Raw genomic sequence first — 24,024 nt, 5'->3', positions numbered from 1 at the left:
ACTGTATCAAATAAAAAAATTGATTCGAACGGGTAACAACCCTTTAACTCAAGTAGCGAAACGAGCCGGTAAAATTGATTCATTTGTAAATCAAAAACTGCAAAAAGATAAAACTTCGAATCCTTATTTAAAAAAGCCAATTTTCGAAGATGAAAATAATACTGATAACATAAAATATGCTCACGTAGAATTAGGTGAATACTGTTTGAAAAACGAAGATGTCAATATGTGGTTTTTAACTAACAAAAACGAAATAGTTCAAATGAAGTATGCGTTCGAAAGCAATGGAATTATTTTGATTAATGGCAGCTCACTACAAGAGTTAAGCTTATTTTTTACAACACCTATAAAATCATCTTTTTTGAATATTTATGTTTCATCTCTCGAGAAGAATAGTGATAGTTTGTATAAAATAACTGATGTCAAGTGTAAAATGGTAGCTGTTCCAATCAATGGAAAAAGAGAAACAGTATTTATACCTTTGCTTCATACTTTATGATTTATTTTTACTAATTAAACTAATAATCTCTTGACTTCAATTTAGTTTTATTTAACTGATGTTAACGAAACCTGAGTTTAGTTCCTATTTAAATCTCATTGCTATTCATTTAAGGATTAAGTATTTAAGTAAATAGGTCAGTCAGTATTTAAAAAACAGAATAATACGGTTCAAATTTGTTCGGTGATGGTATTTGTTACTTCAGAGGCTTTTCCTAAACTCTGACCTGGTTTCTTGACTTTATAATGTGAATTTTGCGGCCGATTTCTGTGTTTGGAGGTAGCTTGTTTGGCTACAACTCTTTGCTTGCTGTTTTTCATTATTCGTTTGAAGAACATGTCGCAGTTGATTTCCGAAAAATCTCTGTCTGCTAATACGATCAATTTGAGAAAAAGAGCACGAATTTTCTTGTAAAATTTTAACGCAATCTTATCATTATCCTCAAACGAAGACCTGGCTAGATCGGAGTTATTCTTCTTTACTGGTTTCCTGGAACTTCCAGTCCAGGAACATAAAATCAATAATTGGCGAGTGAAGAAGTAATCCACCAATTTATAGCAACAGTCTAACCCATTGCACTTTCCGCTCGTTCCACAAACGAAACTCATGCTGCGAATATACTTCTCAATGATGTTGTCGTCTTTGAGAGAATCCTCCAGCTTGTCCAAATCATCTAGCGAATTAACAGGATCGAATCCTTTTTCCATGTTAATTTGTATGTGTTCATCATGACGAAATTCTCTTTCATTGGATGCTTGCAAAAGATACTACACCTGTGTAATCACTTTTGCCAATGATTGCATAATTCTATTTTGATTCCCAAGAAGTAAATTCTGATTTGCGATAACAGTTGCCATCAAATCGGTTGGTTCCATACTGCCAATAATATTACTAGGCTCGACGTAAATTGTATGAGATGTTGAGTCATTACTTTGGCTCTCTCTCGTCAATTGCATTTGCTCTTGGTTTGTATTAATAAACAACTAAAATTTTAAACAACGAAAACTGTAAGGTATGTATAATTTTCATAATCAATTCTACTAACCTCATGCTCAGTGTCCAGGTACACTTCTGGTTCAGAGGAGTTCACTGCTATCTGTTTGACACTTTGCTGTTCGGCGACGGCATTGAAATCTAGTTTATTAAAATATATGTTTTTATCCGCACGACGGCGTACCTTTTGCACTGGCAAACTCTCCGTTTCCATTTCAGTATCCGATTTTTCTTCCATCTTTTGCATGTCATTGCAGGCTTCGGCATGACTTGTAAATTCTGCTTCTTAATGCTGTTGAATGTTTCCCACTTGTCGGTTGGTGCAGATTCCTCTTCCAGTGATAACTTTGCTACGAGATGTTTTTTCGGCCAGTATAGTATACCGTCTGCTTCCCACTTACTGGGAACAACACTCAGGCAAGCCTCTCCAGCTTCGATGGTCTGCACAATCTTGTACGGCATCTAAAAATTATTCTAAAAAAACATTCAAAACAACTAATAGATTAACACTTTTCACTAATCACCTTTAATTTTGTCACTTAGAAAGCACAATCAACACGTTAAGTTGCAGACGGAACACTTTTGTTTACGGTTGTGACAGTAGCATCAGATAAAAAAGCTGTTGAGTGTATTTGATCTGGTGCCGTGCTGCCATAAAATTTATTAATTTTCTAGCAGAGACATATAGCGCAGATTAAGAGTAGTATTTCTGGTTTCAGTTTTGTTAAGGTATCGTGATGGGAAAAGAGTTCTAAAGAGGCCGTAATAAAACCAGTGCAAAGCTTTTTGAGCTTAAAGAGTTTAGGCAAGACCTAGAGAACTTACCACAGCAGAATCCATTACTATCAGTAAATGTGTAAGTCGCCGAGTTGCTGCTCGGTACGCCATGATATATTCTAAAATCGAAATGTTACATAAAATTCACCTGATATTCAGAAATTCGTAATGTAAGAGGCGTAATGCTGATTGTGGTAGATGATATTCAAACTTAGTACTAATTTGAAAGATGCAATGACATATCGCTTGGTGCTTGGTCATTTTTCTTCAGAAAAATTTAAATGTAATTTCACAATGTTATCAAGGGGCTTGCTTTATTTAGTAGTTTAATAGTAAAATTCACCAAAAAATTATCTTGGCATGCCCATTTAAGCTCAATATTACAAAAAAAAATATAGTTATTCATGGTAGTAAGAGAATATTGTATGTACATGAGTTGAACTCAAACGGTTTCATGATGGTTTTAAGTTGTTTCAAAGATTCAGTTGATATAATTTATATTTACATTTTTTGTTTTTGTGTTCGTCATTGTCTACAAACGCAGGTTTTTCATAATCCCAAGCGATCCTTTGAATGACGTCTTGAGTTCACTTTTATGTCATTTAAGTTCTCAATTAAGCTGTACAGACACTCTTAAAGCTGTGTTAAGAGTTTCCGACTAAAACGTATACTCATATAAATGGTTTTAAAACATATGCTGAACACCCTCTTGTAGCGTGGGCCCTTGTAGCTGTAACAAAGTTCTTTCATAGTTTTATCATAGCCATTAAGATTTATCCTGCTTAAAAGCAGATTTAAGAATACAGCCATTACAACGATGTCGAGAGTATAAAAAAACTTTTAATGTTACTTGGGCACACACACATACAGAAAATGCTCAGCTCGTCAAACTTAGTCGATTGATATACAAGATTCGACTCTTTGGAGCACTTTTAGACCTTTGGTTTTTCCAGTGATTGCTATACCTTTCTAGGAGAAAGGCAAAACGTTAATTTTCCTAAATTTTAATAATTTTTCGAGCCTAAATTAGAAATAACTCGAAAACCAATGCCTTTAGAATGTTAACTACATTTGATTCAAAATGACTCACTGCATCTTTTAAAATCATCAGAATATAAATATTTTGAAGAATGTTTGAATTAGAATTTTTATAAAAAAATCAAACTACCATAAAAAAATATTATTCATTTCTCCATCCTGGACTCTTTTTAAAAGTTGCGTTTTAACGTCAAGTTTATTTAAACAAAAATTAAAAAAAATCAACTCTTTTTTTTAAATTGAAATTTATTGTTTATTTTTAATTTTTTTTTTTTTTTTTTGTCAAAAAAGATCATGCTCAAGATCATGCGGGGAAAAGTCGGGAAAAATGCGGGAACTCGAAAATTTGAGCTGAATGGCCACCCTGGGACTGGAATTGGAGTCAAGAATAGGCTAATATTTAAATTGAAATTCAAATTGAATTCTTCAAAGTGGAATTTAGGATAAGCTTCACTACAAGACTGTGCTGTGCTGAATAATAAAATGAAAATAAAATCTTTTCGAGATTGGTATTGGGAATCAGAATCAAGTAGCAATTAATACTGGATTTGGTGTTAGGTTTAAAAGAGCAAGATCAGGAATGTGAATAACTCATTTAGAACTTAAATTCGTTGCCGCACAGTGACAAATCTTTATCCACAGTATTGGAGGGAATCTATCTAAGTATTGCCATAACCATGTCTTCTACTAAATCTCAACGGTTAACGTTCTCCGCCCGCCCAAATGGCAACTTTTTCAACAAAGAAATAACAAAACCGGAGGAAAGCACGACTGCAAAATTCGTATCGTTACGAGACACTGTTTGACCTCGCCGCCGACCAACGAACGACACAATTATTCCTCACTGTCAAGGCCAATCTTATGCGCAAAAGCTCCCGAGTTACTTGAGTAGATATATCTACACAGGGGATCGTCTCTCCATGCTTGGTTTGCTACGTATCCACACAATCCCATGGAAAGTTATACTTGGGAAAAAGTTGTTTGTTGTTGTTAAACAAGGGGATACTCAATAAAAAGTTTAGTGTTAAATGTACAACATAATTTAAAGACCCATTTTACTCGAAATAAAAAAAATGTTCTGAATGAAAACTAAAAATTCAAATTCAAATTACAGAGAGTTCAAACTAGACCTCGACCAAATGCAGCCCCTCGACCACTAGCGGAAAATACCGCCAGTATCATGACTAACGACAAAAAATGAGGAAACAAAGAGTGCAGCTAATCTCCATTGACTGGATCATGCCACCATATACGGCTGTGGGTGTGATACAGTTGGGAAAGTGGGAAAAACTACTGCCTTGCTTTGTGTGCGGTGTCGTCTGGGGGCGAGATCACCAATTCTGGTGTGGATTTCCACCCAACAAAGTCCATCCTTCTCCTGAAAGGAAGTATGAATTCCGTTCGATTGTATAACTGGGAAATGGATACATCGCACAGTAGTTTGGGGCAGGTCGACGCCTTTCAGAAGATTTACCGAGTAATGGGAAATGTCTCAGCATCGCGACCCTGGCCAGTGCATTGGTCGATGATCTCTGAAATTCAGAGCCTCAGGTCAGCTGATTGCTGCATCGTTGAAAAGTAGGTAATGTAGTCTACCACTCCGCCCGCGGATGGCGGACGTTCACCTTTACAACGCGTGTACCAACTGCGATGACGACGCCAGTCGCTGGATAAATGGCAATGTATTTTGTCTGCTAGCCGACTTTAATAGTGATTACGATTATTCATCAGTTTTCCGCTCTGTCGGTGCCGCTAGAGGATTTACACGGGCGTGACGATAGTCGCGTGATTCCATTTTTTGGCAACCAACCGAAACTGACTTGGGGTAGGTCGGGTCTCCGTGAGTGTTGAATGGCATCGTATAAATTCGATTTGCATAGACTGATATTAATTTTTTTTAAGTTTGCAATTCCCATGGTAAGAGTCTCTGTTTTACGATACGACCGGCAACGAACGTTATTATTGCCAGTTTTTTTGATAATGCATTCCACACAAAGTCTAAGGATCGTCGAGCTATTTTAAAACAGCTGTCACTATGGTGTTAAGCCGACCAAAATTAGATCATTTTGGCATCATTTTTCATTGCTGTTTAACGTGATCGCCACGCGAAAAATTTGGAATTCCGCTTGATGTATGAATTGTTGTTATCACACCGTTTACCAATCGCTTATTTCATTGATGCAATATCAAAATTAATCGATGGTTCATTGCCAAGAAGCGCAAGACTATTGTAATAATATGATTCGCAAAAAGTAACAGAGTTTGATCGAGATTTAAACTAAATTTGTATACCTATTAGATTATACAAATCTTTCTTTGCAGTGCTGAAGGGCATATCCGTACCTGTCAAGGGTACCATTATTTGCAGTACTGACTGGTAGAAACGGCAACATATAACTTATCTTTGTTTTGATTTATTTACCCCCAAACAGATCTAACCATATCTTTTACCAAATCACAACGGTTAACGTACTCCATCTGCCCAAATAACAACTTCTTCAACAAAGAAATCATCTAGTAGCAGCAACGGCTATAGAAATATTGCATTCCGGAGAAAAGCACGTCTGAAAACCGTAACGTTACGATACTGTTTGACCTCGCCGTCGACCGACAAACGACACAATTATTCCTCACTGTCAAGGCCAAGCTTATGCGCAGAAGCTCCCGAGTTACCTACCTACTTTAGTAGATAGGAATCGTCCCTCCATACTTGGTTTGCTGTATATCCACACAAACCCGTGGAAAGTTATGCTTGGTAAAAAGTTGTTTGTTGTTGTTAAACAAGGGGATGCTCAATGTTAATGAAAACTCAGTGTAAAATGTACATAATGAATTAAAGTCGTATTTTGAATAAACTAAATATTTTGATCTAAAAAAAAACAAAAAGTTTTAGAGTTGAAACTCCACCTGACCGAACTGCAGCCCCTCGAGCACTGGCGGAAAATACCGCCCGTGCCATGACTAACGACAAAAATGAGGAAACAAAGAGCGCAGCTAATATCCATTGACTGGATCATGCCACCATACAGAGTAGCACTTTGCTGCTGTGCTGTGGGTGTGATGCAGCTGGGAAAGTGGGAAAAACTACTGCCTTGCTTTGTGTGCGGTACCGTCTGGGAACTGGCTGACACTGAGCGAGGTCAACCCAACACAATCCCTCCTCCTCCTAAGAGGAAGTATGAATTCCGTCCGATTGTATAATTGCGAAACGGATACATCGCACAGTAGTTTGGGGCAGGTCGATGCCTTTCGGAAGATTTACCGACTAATGGAAAAAGTCTGAGCATCGTGACCCTGGCCAGTGCATCGGTCGATGATCTCTGAAATTCAGAGCCTTAGGTCAGCTGATTGCTGCATCGCTAAAAAGTAGGTGATGTAGTCTACCACTCCATTCGGATGGCGGACGTTCACCTTTACAGCGCGTGTACCGACGGCGATGACGACGCCAGCCAGTTGATAAATCGAAACGTATTTCGTCTGGGAGCTGCTTGCTAACCGGCTTTAATAGCTGTGGTCGTTTACGATTATTCATCAGTTTTCCGCTCTGTCGGTGCCACCCAAGCGCGATGATAGTCGCGTGCTTCACTTTTTGGCAACCAACCGAGACCGACTTGGGGTGGGTCGGGTCACCGTGAGTGTTAAATGGCATCGCCGAAATTTAAATTGCATAGAATGATGTAATGTAAAAATAACTGAAGACGTAAGAATTCGCTATCTCGTTAATGAATATTGATCGAAAGTGTAACAGGATTACTTTAGATGTTTAGATTAAATAAATATGCTTATCAAAATTGACATTTCTACAATGGAAAACCGAGCATCACATTTTTCCCTATAGAAGCACATCTTTTCTGAAAATGCACTTTACAACGTTCAATGAAAATAAATTTTATAAAGTTTACAATTCCAATAAAAAAAAAACTCTCTGTTACACGACAAAACCGGCGGAACGTTATCGTTGCCAACACACAGTTTTTGATAACGAACCCCGCACAAGCATACATACACAGTAGGGCGCCAATCATCGTATGGAAAAAAAGTGACCAGAAAATCCACGCTATGTCGAATAAATGAACCACCCTAATGAAACATAATGTATTCGATGCTAGTTATAGTGTATATCATTATACAAGCTATTTCGAGAGACTAGTGATCAATTTCAAAAGATAAATTCTAAACATTTTGAACTCCGCCTTCCACAATTGAAAAAACGACTAAGTCCCAGAGAGTAAATTTTTGCAAAGAAAAAAATTTCAGATGACACCAATTCTCGACGTTTCATGCGTTTTTAAGTCATTTGGCATCAAAAAATTTTTTTCGAAAACCGAAATTTCACGTACCCCTCCCCTTGGGTGATTTTTCGGTTTTCAAGAAAGCCAAACTTCAATCGCTTTGCGCCACCCCATTTTAAGTCCGATTGAGCTGAAATTTTGCACAGGATGTTTTTTCGAGCAGGTGAACATTTTGTATAGGTTTTTTCTGAAATTCGAGATGACCATTTTGGCTACACCATACACAGTCTTGGGACTTTGTTTTTGGCAGTCACGCTGTTTTAAAATAGCTTTCTTCATGGACTGAAACTGGCCCTAACTGGATCATCATTCATGTTTAACGTGTCCTATACGTAAAAAAATGGAATGACGCTTGATGTGTTGACTGATGTTATTATCTGTTTTTGGCCATTTGACTGTCAAAATAATCTTTGCTGTCATTAGCTTTTACCTATTTCTTTCTTAATACACTCGGCCGCAACTTGATCGATGATTCATTCTCAAGAAAAGTGAGACAATCGTATTTGCTTCGCACAAAGATAACATCGAAACACGAATCAAATTCAATCCGCGCACTCGGTTATACAATTATACAATTAAACCGACCGGTAGAAAGGGGTTAACTATGCCCATTCGCTAACCATTCGTACTCGTGATGATAAGCATTTCTCTTATTCACTCTCAAATGTTATGAATCGTCAACGATATCTATTTTTGTAATAATTAGATAAGAAACATAGTAGCATCAACATCAGCTTATGACGCTCTTACCATGTTAAAAACGAAAACAACGGAAAAACGAAATAATCGAAAATGAAAAAACCTAAAACGAAGTTCTGAAATCTTGAGGACCGAATACTCTTCGACGCATGGCTTTTTAATCATCGTAGTCGCAACATGAAGACACTATTTAATGCTGCGAAAAACATTATTTCAATGCTGAATTTTTCAAATCATGCTCTAAAAATATTCACATCAACACTGACCACTTAGCTTTCCTAACGCTACATTCCGCTTGACTTGACATTCTGCTTGTTATTATAATACACTTTCAACTTTCTACACTTTTTAATTCTATCATTTTTCATTTCACCCAGATGCGAATTTCAATTCCGACATGGAATCTTCTTCAGTGCGTAGATCGATAGCGAAAAATCTACATTTTTATTTCTATGTTGGTAAACTGGGATAAATTTTATTCTATGGATTCTGAAGTATTGTTTTTGCCTTTCTCCTAGAATTCGAATTCAAAGAACCGACCTTGTACATTTTGATTACTGGCCCAAAAAAAGGCCTGTGCAAAATTTCAACTCAATCGAACATGGTTTGAGAGTGCCTCGTCCTACTGTGCATAACCAGTATATACAAAACTAATCCGATTTCGAATTAAAGTTCGCCGTGTTTTGCTGAAAACTCATTGAATTCCATTCAAAATGTTGGAACGCCTTGAGAAAGACGGTTAATTCGACACAACAGCTAATGTCTACCACCAATCAATATCAGCATGAACAGAAATTTGTTGTTTACCAACCGCACAACTGGAATATGCAACACACAATAGCGTAATTTACTGTTGCGTGACTGAGAGCAATGATGCCACATACATAAATATATCTTTATTTATACAGATTTTTGACATATTTTTTATACAGATATCTTATTTTTATTTTCGTTACGTTATATCGAGTTACGTTATATCGAAGCAAAAAAAAATTTTTATTTTTATTTATGCAAGAATGTTACTCAAAGATGCGCGAAAACTCATTCACCATAATCTATCAGTATTTTTGAACCTTTATTATGGTGCTTATTACGGGAGTCACTTCACGGTCAATATATTTCACTCTCACGCTCACTTCACTTTATTAGACCTATTCCCGATTCCACCTGAAGTGAGATGACAAAAATCACCTCCGTGGAGTGAGATTGACAGTGAAGTGAAATTGAGAATAGGACAAGTGAAATGAGATTGTTTCCCAGCTCAAAAATGTCTAAATCCCAGAAAGTCGTTTTTTCCCGTTTTTTTTAGATAACACCAGATCTCGACTTGTTCTGCATTTCTAAGACATTCGGCATCAAAAAAATGTTTTTTTCGGTATCGAAAATTTCCTGAACTAGTTTGCATTTTTTTCATCGGGCTAAAAAATGGAAAATTGACCGCTTTAAGGCAGGGATCAAACTCTGATTCGCTTCGTTACTGAAGAATAAATCCAATATTTACCATTAGATCACAAATCAATCAACTTTAAGACTTATGGCAGCTTCGTGGAATCATTTCACCGTTCAAAATGGTCGTGAAATAATTCCATGCGAAACGTCGCTTTTTCCGTTCTCACTTCACTGATATGACACTCATAATAACCCAGATTCCACGGCAGATGTCACTTCGCGACGTTTTTCTCACTTACGTGAGTCCCGTAATAGGATTTTGTTCACTTCACTCTGATTTCACCGTGAAGTGACTCCCGTAATAAGCACCTATGCCTTTCTTTAGAAAAACTTTAAACAAACAAAAAAAAAAAAATTCGCATTGGTTTCATTGGTTTCAAAACTTACTATAAACATTTTTCTGAAGCACCCCAAAAACAGTAGCTGTATCCAAGAATGGAAAAACTCGTGTCGCATAACAATCATTCGGGTATCATTTCTGAACGTGCTATTTATAAGCTTTCAATCCTAGCAAACCATCGCTATTAAAAGTTACACATTCTCAAGCTTGCAAGAGACAACTTAGAGCAAAGAAATATATGGTAGCTTTCTTTGATGATTTTGTTTCAGTATTGCCTGCTTTAGGCGGAGCGAGCAACATACAGCGAGTGTTTCACGAAAGAATCGTAAACGATTGCACTCAAGCGATCGCAATGATTCTTTCAAATGTTGGTTGCTTGTAGGCGAAATTCGGTTACTCCACGCCGTGCTTTCACCGTGATATACCACGATGATTCTTGATGATTTCAAGTATCACATGCTAATGCACCATGCTACAATTTCTGTTAGCATTGATGATACCTGCTTGCTCCGGTTAGCAAACAATTGAACGCAATCTGACGTTCATTTGGAATCAGAATTTTGTATCACTGGCGATAATATTTCAAAGATTCTCGGGATAATGTTGAATGCAAGTGAACTTGGATACAATAAATACTATCGTGTTTGAATCGTTCAGTCTCCTTCTATGGTATTCGGAACTCTTAGAAGCGAAAAACAATCAGCAGCGTTTCTATGGAAAACTTGTACGCGAGTGGAAATAGTTGAACGATAACTGATGAATCAAAGAACACATTTGCCTGAAATATTGCTAATGAGTGAAGTTTTCCATGCTTGGCTGTATCATTTATTTTCAATTTGAATACAACTTAAAAAGTTACGTTATATCGAGTTACGTTATATCGAAGTTGCCTTATATCGAGGTATGACTGTATAGACAGATTGCAGATTTCTGAAAATAATACTGATTCATACTGATGTTTTGCTTTTCATGAGGTCGCGGATCAAAGTGTTGAGAGTGTTCGAGGTCGGTATATACACTAAAATCTTTTTTTACGCGGACTTCTGAATTTACGTGTTTTTTTACGCAGATTTTTTCAGAAAAGCCGTTTTTTATGTTCTAATTTTTTTTCGTGTTCAAATCGCCTTTCATATACTTCTTTAATATTTAGCTCGATTTACTGGTGGAAATAGCACTGCTATTGGTTTTTTTTGGAAAGTTTCTAGCAGAAATTATTAAAAACTTAAGCAAATGAAGTTTTTTTAACGCGGATTCAGCGATTCACGCGGTTTGAAGATGACTATATCACCGAAATCACAGTTCAACCCACATTGTTTTTGTCCTAAAAAGTATGCTTCTACGTTGTACAGTCAACACAGTATAATGGGCCAATACACTTTGTATTGGTTTCTAACGTATGTCAATAACTTGTAAAAGTTGCAAAAAAGTTGTTCACGTTCACCAAACTTATATTTGACTATTTAAAGTTATCGAAATATGTTAGAAACCAATACAAAGTGTAGACTGGCCCATACTACTGGTTGGACCATAATACTGGGACGACTGTGTATTGCATACACTTTTTTATGAATATTTCAGATTAATTTTGTAAGTGGCTCCGTCTTTTTTTTTTCAAATTATGTCATTATCCCCCACTGGCCAAGGTGGCACAATTTTCTGAGCTGCAAAATACAGATGAAAATTGGCAACACTGGATGAAAAAACGCTGCACCTTTTGCTATCTACTTCCATTCGATATGAGAAGAATTTGATTGTTTTACTTCTAAGTCGAAACACGAAACTGGGGAAATGACATAACTAAAGAAAAAGGCGGAGCCACATACAACACTAATCTTAAAAAACGCATCGCAAGCAGAAAGCGAGTTTGTGATTAGTTGGCCGCTAATTTTTAAATTAATTTTTCACCGGTAATGGAATGGGTATGCAAATTATTACATCAAAAGATTGGGGGAAATTTTATCTGTCGATTAGTCGATAGAAAAGATCCGTCAACTATTATACAACAGGTTTGTATTATACCACCTTCCTATCAAGGCATAGTAATATGAGACATTTTCATATAAACAAGCGGATAACAATATTTTTTCATCATTTTTTCAACAGTTTTGGTATTTTTTACTTGTTATGATCAAAACAAGTTGTTTGAGATCGTTTGTGACTGTATTACGGTCAAATTTTGATAGAGATGTGGATTTTTTCTATGAAAAGCGGATATTTTATATGGGTTTGTTCGGAATTAATCTCCTCCCTTCTTTCAATGGCTTTCCCCTCCCATTTCTCATACGCTTTTGAGTACCGCTAATATGTAAGAAACATGTACACTGTGGTGAATATCGGTCAAGAAGTTCCGGAGATGTGGCCGAAGATGTATACACAGCGATTCTGAGACAAAAACAAATTTTTCAGGTGCTTGAGTTTTACTCAAAATATTAGAGATTGGCCACTAGCCAAAAAATAGATTCGTATTTTTTCATTTGTCTATTCAAAAATATTGTCACTTACCCCCCTGAACACCCTCAGTTGACCAAACCAAAAATTTTTAAAATGTGTCAAATCGCTTGGTTACAGGTGATCGCTCAAAGACCAAATCCGGGAGCTTCTGGGAGTTGAAAAATGTCGCCCAGCAAAGTCGAAAATGATGTTTTATTCGCATTTTATATTTCTCCTTATGGCATATCTTATTTTCAATTATAAAGCCGAAAAGCCTAATCAATAACGTTTATAAGAATATAATACACTTAAAAGTTTCTCTGTTCTGATCAAAATATGTTTTTTAGATTTTGTTAATTTTTAATGAAAACCAAACTTTTTGAAACGGTCTTATACGCTTGATCACAGGTGAACGCAGCTTGTTTTTTTTTTTTTTTTGAAATTGTATGTAGACACCCGAAACTTGAAAAAAACAGGGATCCAGCCTGGGAACTCCTGGGAGTAACAAGATGCCGTCCAGCAAAGTTAAGAACAATGATTTTTCTCATTTTCTTCTTTTTATCTTGCTTTATCATCTTTTTTCCACCACATAACCACATGTTTTTTGAAATCTCAATCAATAACGCTTATAAAAATATGATACATTTAATAGTTATTATGTTATCATGATGAAATTTTTTTATAGGTTTTACTTTTTCTCAAAAACAAGTCCATTCTCACCATTTTTCATCTTTATATTTTGTTATCTCAGGATAGTACCTGCAACAGTCCCGAAATTTGGAACTTTTCTTAGTGGAAGTGTCTACTTTCTTTAAAAAACACTTTTCTGATTTTGTGCTGAAATCCTATAGTGCATTGGCGTTTAAAATCCGTTCAATTCAGTTCAGTGGTAGTAATATAACATACATTTTGAAGAGTACATTTTTCGTACACTTTTGGCAGTATGCCGCCTCACTCAAGTGAGGCGTGGTTCTACGTCAAAGATGCTCAAATCAATGCGATTTTAAAACCCGAAAAGCAACCAGTTGAAGCATTAAATTAGCTGCTAATCAGTTCACTACGATCTATAAGCTAATTTAACTTACAAATGACACCTAATAATTAGCCAGTTTAATATTAGAAAATTATCAGTTCAGTCAATTGGTCATAAATTACTAATATCAGAGCTATTAGAGCTAATGTACCCCAAGAAAGTGTTCTGGGGCCCAAGAAATCATTCAATAGTAAACCCAAATTACTTTGTGATATTTAACTAATACTCTAATTAAGAATCTCTATGAAATATATAAACAAAAATCAAAAAGCGTGTCTTATTTTACATTTTTCAACCCGTGTTACCTCTCGGACTCGGATATTGATGGATAGATGGTTGAGTTGACATGTAAGGTAATAACTTTTATCATCTAATGCATTAGAGATGGTCGGATACGGGTACCCGACGGGTTCGGGTCGGATTTCGGGTAACGCCAAAAAATATTTTACGGGTTCGGGTCGGGTACGGGTAATTTAAAAAACAAGGCTTCGGGTTCGGGTCGGGTAGGGGTTTGAAAAATTCTTAATTGGTCCGGGTACGGGTCGGGTACGGGTAATGCGAATTTCGTGCATTATGAGAATTTAATTTTTAACATTACAAGTCTATGTGTTTCCTCAATGTCCATAATCGGAAAGATGGGAGAAGAAATCGCCCATTCTCACTCAACGAGAGATCGCCAAATACCTATTCTGACAGTTGCCGGCAGTGTTTGCACCAAAAGAATGCAATCATGCTATCTCTCTCTAATGTGAAAGTGAATAATTTTTCCTGCAAGCGTTTTGAGTTAAATGACATTTTTGCCGATTTTTTTTCATATCTGCCAGGTAAACCGCAGACAATTGAGATGTTTGGTACGAAGCAAATAAATGAGATTTGACAGCGATAGCATAGTCTTGGTTTGCACTCCAAAATTACATTTTTTTGTGGATGTAGTGAATTATCAAACTTTTCTTAAGTTATAAACAATATTAACTTTGACCTTATTATAATACTAGTTGGCCCGTAGTGGCTAGCCACTTTCAAATGGGCTATTTAAAGTTGGTATTTAATCTAAAATGATATTTTTTTTTTTAATATCCAGTTGAAGTTCAAGATGTAACTATGCTGCTCGATGTTACATTGCTTACTCGATAACGAATCTGCATCTCGCTTCTTATACGGAGCTGTTTTCTTCAATATAATTTCATAAAATGAATAATAGTTGATTTTCTCAATTGTTTGATGTTACATATGTTATATTCAAACTAAACTTACAGTAGAACTAAAAATGAATGTGATTAAAAAAAAAACAATTTACAAAAACCATTACTCATGAAAAAATACTGGATTGCTCAAAACAATATTAACAATAGCAACGCTTGGAATAACGAAATACTGTCCTCTTTTAATCACTGATGGGTAGTTCAAACTCCTCTTTAATACTTCGATATAACTTCACACATGATAAATGACGCGCATGAAACATCTATCATCTGTGTTCCATCACAGAAACCTTTTCTAGTGTTGCGTAACAACATAACAATCCTCATCCTATCACCACCACCCTTTCTTCTTCTACATGAACAAACAAATATTATTTGATAAAAAATTAAATAAGCTGGCTTACTGTATTTTTTTTTTTAATGGGGGGATTTGTTAGTAGCTTAAGTATTTATGATAAATATTAGTAAATAATGAGTTTGTGTGTCCAATCACAAATGGTGACTTCTCAACAGTGTTAGAAATTTGTAATTTTCTTTATTAGGATTTGTTTGCTTTCGCAATTAGGACTTATCGTTCGTAGGGATTTAAACCTACTTGTCAGAAAAGGGGAAGTAAACTTACAACTAACTTAATTGCTAACTTATTGGCTATAAAGAGAGCTTATCGTAGCAATTGAGGATTGCAACGATTTTTGTCGAAAATTGTTAATAATTTTATTTGACATAGCTTCTAATGGTACAACACCAGTAAGTCTATGTAATTCGAGTGTACCAAACCAAGGAGGACGCTTCAAAATCATTTTCAGAATTTTATTCTGAATCCTTTGGAGCATTTTCTTCCTTGTTGAACAGCAACTTGACCAGATCGGTACAGCATAAAGCATTGCTGGTCTAAAAATTTGTTTGTAAATCAAAAATTTGTTCTTTAAACAAAGTTTAGAATTCCTGTTAATGAGAGGATATAAACATCTCGTATATTTGATGCACTTGGCTTGTATACTCTCAATGTGCTCTTTGAAAATAAGTTTTTTATCATAAATTAGTCCCAAGTACTTAACCTTGTCGGACCAACCTAAAATAACCCCATTCATCTTGACAACGTGATTATTGTTTGGCATGAGAAAAGAAGCCCTAGGCTTATGCGGAAAAATTATCATTTTAGTTTTAGAAGCATTGGGAGAGATTTTCCACTTTTGCAAGTAGGAAGAAAAAATATCTAAACTTTTCTGCAATCGACTGCATATGACACGAAGACTTTTTCCTTTTACGGAAATGCTTGTGTCATCGCAGAACAATGACTTTGTGCATCCTGGAGGCAAATCAGGAAGATCTGAAGTGAATATGTTGTACAGGACTGGACCCAAGACTGAACCTTGAGGTACACCTGCTCTGACAGGAAATCTATCAGATTTGGAATTCTGATAGACAACCTGCAGAGTTCGGTCAGTAAGATAATTTTTTAAAATTTTGATTAGGAAAATTGGAAAATTAAAAGTTTGCAATTTCGCAATCAAACCTTTATGCCAAACACTGTCGAATGCTTTTTCTATATCTAAAAGAGCAGCTCCAGTGGAATAACCTTCAGATTTGTTAGCTCGTATCATATTAGTAACTCGGAGCAATTGATGAGTTGTGGAATGCCCATGGCGAAATCCAAACTGTTCATTTGCAAAAATTGAATTTTCGTTGATGTGTGACATCATTCTGTTAAGAATAATTCTCTCGAACAGTTTACTTATTGAAGAAAGCAAACTGATTGGTCGATAACTTGAAACTTCTGCTGGGTTCTTATCCGGTTTTAAAATTGGAGTAATTTTTGCATTTTTCCATAATTTGGGAAAATATGCAGTTTTGAAGCAGCAATTGAAAATTTTTACTAAAAATTCCATTGTGCTCTCAGGGAGATGTTTGATTAGTATATTAAAGATTCCATCGTCACCAGGTGCTCTCATATTTTTGAAATTTTTAATAATTGATTTAATCTCATTCAAGTTAGTTCAAATATTTCTGCAGGTAAAAAATTCTGGGAAGAAATTAAATCAAATTGACGTGTGACTTCATTTTCAATTGGACTCACAAAATTCAAATTTGAGTTATGAACACTCTCAAACTGCTGAGCAAGTCTTTGAGCCTTTTGTTCATTGGATACAAGAAAACGTTCACCATCTTTTAAAACTGGAATAGGCTTTGAAGGTTTCTTAAGAATCTTCGACAGCTTCCAAAAAGGTTTTGAATGTGGTTTCAATTTTTCAACTTTAGTCTCAAAATTTTGATTTCTCAGAAGAGTAAATCAATGTTTAATCTCTTTCTGTAAATGTTTATAAATAGTTTTAAAAACAGGGTCACGAGAACGTTGATATTGACGTCTGCGGACATTTTTCAAACGAATTAGAAGTTGAAGATTTTCGTCAATTATTGGTGAATCAAATTTCACTTGAGCCTTTGGAACAGAATAATTCCTGGCATCAACAATTGCACATTTTAATGCTTCCAAAGCGGAATCAATATTCACTTCGTTTTGCAAATCAAGCTCATTATTGAAATTTCTCTCAATATAATTTTTGTATCTCTCCCAATTAGCTTTGTTATAATTGAAAACAGAGCTCATAGGGTTTAAAACTGATTCATGTGATAAAGAAAAAGTTATTGGAAGATGGTCAGAATCAAAGTCAGCATGTGTGATCAAATCACTACATACCTGACTTTGATCTGTTAGCACCAAATCAATTGTTGAAGGGTTTCTTACAGAAGAAAAGCATATAGGACTATTCGGAGACAAAATAGAATAGTATCCTGAAGAACAATCATTGAATAAAATTTTGCCATTGAAATTACTTTGAGAATTATTCCATGAACGATGTTTAGCGTTAAAATCGCCGATTATGAAAAATTTCGAACGATTTCTGGTGAGTTTTTGTAAATCACCTTTAAAATAATTTTTGAGCTCGCGTGTGCATTGAAATGGTAAATATGCTGCGGCAATGAATAAAATCCCAAGTTCAGTTTGAACTTCAATTCCCAAAGTTTCAATAACTTTCGTCTCAAGATGGGGAAGAGCACGATGTTTGATTCGGCGATGAATAACAATTGCAACTCCACCGCCGGAACCCTGAATCCTATCATATCTATGAACCACGTAATTGGGATCATATTTTAATTTTATGTTAGGTTTCAAAAATGTTTCAGTAATAATTGCAATATGCACATTATTTACTGTTAAAAAATTAAAAAGCTCATTCTCATTGGCCTTCAATGAGCGAGCATTCCAATTTAATATTTTAATTGTTTTATTTAAAATCATTGCTAAATTTTAAATTAGAAACAATTTTAATAGTAAAATTTGTGCCTATTTGAATGGCTTCAAACATTGATTTTGCCTGCAAATGGCGTTCATAACATCGAACATTGCCTGTTGCAAAAAAGAAAGTTTACCTGCCGTAATAGGCCCCAGGCAGTTGACATTAGAAAAAATATTTTCGGTAGCAATATTAGCTGGGGTAATAGGTTTACAATTATTTTCTAGCGTGTTTTGCTTACCCATATTAGTGGTCATTTTCGAACTACCAGCGTTAGGCGGTAGAATGTTCGAACTACCTGTAACCTGTGCATATGTTAAACGGGTATGCAAAGGAGTAGGTAAACTATGCGTCACTGGTACGCTTGGAGAATTTTGTTTAGAAGTTTGTTTTGAATTTTGTTTACCTTGCCTTGCCTTAACAATTGCTAAACGAACTGGGCATTGATAAAAATTTGACATATGGTTGCCGTTACAATTCGCACAGCGAAAATTTTTACTCTCTTTCACAGAACATGTGTCCTTTTTGTGAGAAGAGTCTCCACAATTAAGACATTTTTGGTCCATGTTACAGAATTTGGAACCATGGCCATAACGTTGGCAAGTACGGCATTGGGTGATATGCTTTTCCCCTCCGCCATACTTCCTATAAATTTCCCACTTTACACGCACATTATACAAAGCATGTGCCTTTTCAAAAAATTTTAAGTTGTTAACCTCATTGCGGTTAAAATGAATTAAATAATTAACAAGGGAAATTCCAGTTCTCTGACTGTTTTCGCCTCGTGATTTTTGTTTCATTAGAATTACTTGGGTAGGGGCTATGCCAAGTAATTCTGTTAAAGTAAGTTTGATCTCATCAACGGTTTGATCGTTGGTGAGACCTTTCAAGACAACCTTGAACGGCTTGGCGTTCTTGGTGTCGTATGTAAAAAATTTGTACATCTTGTCAGTTAAATACTGAACAAGACGATCACGACCCTTTACTGAGTCGGCTAATAAGCGGCATTCACCTCTACGGCCAATCTGATCGTCAGAAACAAACGTTGAAAGTTCCTTTTTGAATATATCAAATTCAGAAGAAATAGTTACCACAATAGGTGGAAATTTCTCCTTTTTTAAAGATTTTATATTTTGTATAGTTTCATTATTAATAACTTCCATTTCACCAGCTTCTTGCTCAGGCAAAATATCAAAAGGATTGTCACTACAGACACTCGATGTGTCAGAAAGAGATGCCTCTCTTTTCCTCCCCGCAGCGATGAGAGGTTTCTTTTTCCGTCCAGCCATTTCAGGTGATACGAAAAAAGTTAAAACAAATGTTAATTCAAAGTAGGTAGTCTTGAGAAAGACTGATGGGAAATAACTTTCAGGTAGTCTTTAAAAGACACACTGACAAAACACAAACTTTGAAGCTATAGGCAGTCAAAGACCAGTCCACAAGCAACCGAAAAAACGTCTGGGCTTACTGTAGCGCATTGTGATCCCCGTGGCTCTGTGGTTAGCGATGTCGGTTGGCAAGCTCACCCACACGGTTGTGATATCGGGTTCGATCAGATTTTACATAATGTTTAAAAATAATGACCAATAGCTTAACCCGATCCCGGCGGAGAGAAATCAGTTTTTACCTCGAAAATTGAACTTCAAACTCTTATTACTCATCTACTATATACACAATTAACACAAACTGTATTGCATATTGAAGATCAATCTATTCTCTAACCTTACTAAATAATTTCATCGTAAAAATTTTCAAGTATAATTGTTGAACTTGAGTCAAAGTTTGAATGTCACCCGTCGGGAATGAGTTTATCTTATACTCTAAATTTTTGTTGAATCAGCTAAAATTTTCACGTATCAGCAAAATAATTATCCCATTCTCCGTACATCTTGAACGTCGTAGTATAGTTAAAGAATTAATTTTGTGTAGGTTGAATGTCTTTTCTATTTTTAAGAATATCGAAAAAAAAAATTATATTGCTCTATCTTTAAGTACAACTTCTTTTTGTAGCATTTTTGTAAATTTTGTTAGAGCTTTGAGTAATAGGGAGAAAGTTGGATAGATTTCAAGGGCGGCTTGTCACACGTTATAAGCTAAACTTGAAACTCGATATGGTGTTTTGCACAAAATGGCTTTACCGAATTACAGCCGGTTTTCTTAAATTTTTTATAAATGTTCGTTATTAACGTCTTCGGTCGTAATAAACAAACAACTTTTTGCTATCGAACTGTACTATTGAAAAATTACAATTTCAATGCAAACTGCTTATTTTCTCGAGCAAAAAAGTTTATAATCCCCATCATGTTCTTGACTTTTTCATAGTTTATCCTCAATGAATTTCAACAGGTACTGCCTTATTCCATCACTTGACAACCTAATTTTGATGGTAATGCCATGACATTACAGAAATTATTGGACATGTAACTATAAAGTAACGTTCATAATCAACTGACAGCGGTTTGGCTAACTTTAGATTTCATTTACATGCTTGATATCTTTGATGCTATGTCTTTCTTACACCTCAAAATTGCTTTCCGCCCTTTATTACGTTTTTTGGCGGTTTTTGCCGATGCACCTGCATCAGAACCTATAACCATGTGCTAATTTAACACGTGTGCCGAATATTAGTTAAGACGCAGTTAGCTTTGATTTCCTTACGACTGGCTCCATACCAGGCGAGAGGAGGTGAGTGGAGGACTAAAAGCAAAGGTAACTTGTAGTCAGAACAGGAGTGTTTGTGTTGCTACCCACAAAAAAATAACAAACTTTAGTGTACCTCAGCTTCAGAGTTTGCTTGGGAAAAAGGCAATTTGAGTAACTTTCGTTTGTCGTGCGCGTGACTGAAAGACAAGCAAACTATATATATTCCGATTTAGATTTCAGGTTGCTGCGATGTTCACATAAAACTTGTCTTAAACTCTATCAGACATGCACTTTTCACCATTCTCCGTGTTGTTCTAGTAGGGTAAATTAACATATAGTGGACCCCCTCCCTATAGTGGCCCACTCGCCAGATTATTTCATTTTATGTGAAAACTCGAGTCATTTTCAAAAATCTTCCATCGGGAAACATTTGTCCAGCCAGTCTGCATCATAAGGTTAATAAAATAAAGAGATCCACCAAAAGTTAATTTACCTTATTCTTCTTGTTGTTTTGATCTGGTTCATTAGGAAGCTATTATAAATCTTTCAAAAAAAATCTATTGAATTTTGATTATTCTCTAGAAAACAAAATAAAAATTTTCAGCAATTTATATGAAACATACGTATGCATTCAAAATAAATAATTGAAATCCCTGATCAATTTTAATATGAGGTAACACACACGAAAAATGAATCCCAAATGCTCCGTACACAGTTATGGATAGATACTTTGCAGAGCAATAAAAATGGTCAAATTTTTCATCATCAGATCAGATGAGCGGACAGGTGCTACACTGGATTCTAGGAGAACTAAAATATCGCCTGGAACTCCGGGCTCAATAATATTCGTTCACATGAACACCCGGTTCTAACCTAACTCGTTCTAAGTTCTAACATCTCGAGAAACCACCTATGACAATCAGTGCATAAAATGTACGAAGTACTCGGATATATTGAAAAAAAAATAAAATTTAATTTAATTTAATTTAATTAAACAAAAAAAAAAAACAAAATCCAGGACGGGTCGGGTACCGGCAATTTCGACGTTTTTTTCTTTCGGGTACGGGTCGGGTACGGGTAATTGGAACAACTATTTTTCGGGTTCGGGTCAGGTACGGGTATTTTAAACAAACCAGACTTCGGGTTGTGGACGGGTACGGGTTTGAAAATTCTCGATGAGTCGGGTACGGGTAACAAATTTCCCATGCCCTTCCATCTCTATAATGCATTACGAAATAAATTCGCTATCGTATGATAAACGAACATATTAATTAACATGGTCATTCGAAATTCCACATACAAAAATGATGTGTTGGTTATCTTCTAAAGGCATTAACGTAAGTCTGATTCCATTTCCCAGGCTTGTCTGAAAACCAGGAACGTTCGGTGAGCAAATCTTCCGACTTGCTTCTAATAGATGGTGAATAAAAAATGATTATTCCTGTTTTTGTTTCCTTAAAACACAAGAATCTACATAAAGTCACAATAAATTAAATTGATATCGTTTCGCCGACGTGTGCGACCCGAATCACAGCTTAAATCTCGCATGATCAGCTGACTCGATGACCCGTCAATCTGGTATAGTGTTGCAAGCTTCAAGGCTGTTTTTTCTGCTGATGCTGTTTCCGTCTCCATCGCAAGCATTTCCGTAAAGGAAAAAATTTCTTCTAATGCTTTGAAAATAATAAAAATGCTATTTTCTCATAACTTCATTTCTTAAACCCACCATAATTGTTTAAATACTAAGGATGGATGATAAGAAATTAATTAAAGTGTGAAATTTAATTGATTTTGAAACAAATAGCTTACTGTTACCAGACTGTTCCATAGTCACTAGATAAGTCAAGTATATCGGTGCCGTCATCGGTTCTAGTTTCGTTTACCTAGTGTGGTTTGATCACAACAAACTCGTATTCGCCGGTCTTACCAGCCGGTAAAAGGGGATTTTTCCCCATGATTCGCAATGATAAGCGTACTAACTCACGGTTCCTCTTGTTTCCACTATCAAATGTTATTGCCCGTCGATATGATTCTTGTCGAACGACATCTATTTTAAGCTGTCCGTACGGATGATATCATCATACTTTCCAATGATTTGATTGGATAAGAAATTTATTAACGCACACTAACCGCTAAGTCTATGACGTGCAAGGAATCAACAAGTGTCCATCGCGAGAGCAGCAGACAAACGAAAATGAAATGGCCGAAAACGATTAAACATAAAATAACAACCTAAAACTCCAAAATCCATCAGGTTTGGAAACAAATCCTTTTTTGGCAATGGCCTTTTTCAGCATTTTATCGCCGTAGTCGCAACATCCGATCGGTTAATAACCCTTAAAATCTCTCAAGATGCGCGTCACAACAAACCGCTCACTGTTACACAGTCGCTCCTAGCTTCGCTGCAGTCGCTAGTAAAACGCAAGAAGGCTCCACACCTCCACCAGTGGTCATCGTTCATCGCTCACGTCACAAAGCGAAGAACGGGAAATAAATGCACACACATGCTTATGAAAATATCATTCTGTTAAGCCACCTATACGCGAAGCTTAACCACGGCGATACCGCATTTCGCGTTTTACACTCGAGGAGTACGGAAGGATTTCACGGAGCGATCTCCAAGCCACGAGGAGAAGAACATAGTGACTTTAACATAAAATTGTGATTGAAAGAAAAAACAAGAAATTTGTGTCTCTTACCGAAGATCAAACAGTCAAGAATTCGGGAATGAATTATATTAATTACTGCAAATTAAATTTTAATTTATGTGGTCAAGCGAATTTAAACAGAAGAAAGAAAAGCGACTTTACAAAGTTCTTTGAAATTTGCGCATCTATACAGAGTAGATAGCCGTGCGAAGTGAATGATTACCAAATAGGCTGAGTCTCTGAGAAATACTTTGAAGTGTGTTGATGTAAAAAAAACAGATGAATATACTGGATAAATTGGCCTCGAACTTACAAGTAAGTTTGAACTTATGAAATCAATTCAAAAAGTACCTATAGGTTGCGAATTTAGATGGATAAACAAATCTGCCAAGACGTTACCGGCCGCCGTCTGTCGATATGACGAAAAATAGCTGACCGAGAAAAAAAAACAAAAATGCTGCTGGTGGCCTTCGAAAAGTTTAATGACTTTCGAATACAGCCGCGAACATCTTTTGCAAATAAGCAAGACAGGGCCGTGATTTTTCTGTCGATGGTAACTTACGAATTCCCAAAACGTACAGCTGATGTCAATGACGAACAACGACGGTTTCAGTGTTTCAGAAGTGGGTGTGTTGTAACATTCACATAACAAGCTCAAGTGGTGTGCTGTGAGTTAGTGGTGGTT

The 24,024-nt window shown here is 36.0% G+C and overlaps 2 protein-coding genes across 3 annotated transcripts in view; one reads left to right on the top strand and one right to left on the bottom strand.

Annotated features, from left to right (window-relative positions):
* Positions 1–24,024, top strand: part of LOC129722552 (uncharacterized) — a 51,602-nt gene that overhangs the window by 12,259 nt on the left and 15,319 nt on the right. Inside the window, exon 1 of one of the 2 annotated variants that reach the window (XM_055676077.1) lies at positions 23,505–23,654. The exons of the other annotated variant lie outside the window; for it this stretch is intronic. Within the exon in view, the coding sequence (XP_055532052.1) occupies positions 23,619–23,654 (36 nt within the window). The 5' untranslated portion in view covers positions 23,505–23,618. Of the gene's footprint in view, positions 1–23,504; positions 23,655–24,024 lie in introns of those variants that run through there. 2 annotated transcript variants of the gene reach the window in all.
* LOC129722553 (uncharacterized) lies at positions 649–1,475 on the bottom strand. Its single transcript, XM_055676079.1, has one exon. The coding sequence runs from the start codon at positions 1,204–1,206 to the stop codon at positions 670–672; it is 537 nt and encodes a 178-aa protein (XP_055532054.1). The 5' UTR covers positions 1,207–1,475; the 3' UTR covers positions 649–669.

This window comes from Wyeomyia smithii, chromosome 2 (genome assembly GCF_029784165.1).
Source record: "Wyeomyia smithii strain HCP4-BCI-WySm-NY-G18 chromosome 2, ASM2978416v1, whole genome shotgun sequence".
NCBI classification, from domain to species: Eukaryota; Metazoa; Arthropoda; class Insecta; order Diptera; family Culicidae; genus Wyeomyia; species Wyeomyia smithii.
The sequence above is the reverse complement of the archived record's forward strand: the minus strand, read 5'-3'. Positions and strand labels throughout refer to the sequence as shown.

What these genes read in the sequence shown, in the direction of transcription:
- LOC129722553 (XM_055676079.1), bottom strand. Translation starts at nt 1,206, where the DNA reads ATGGAAAAAGGATTCGATCCTGTTAATTCGCTAGATGATTTGGACAAG.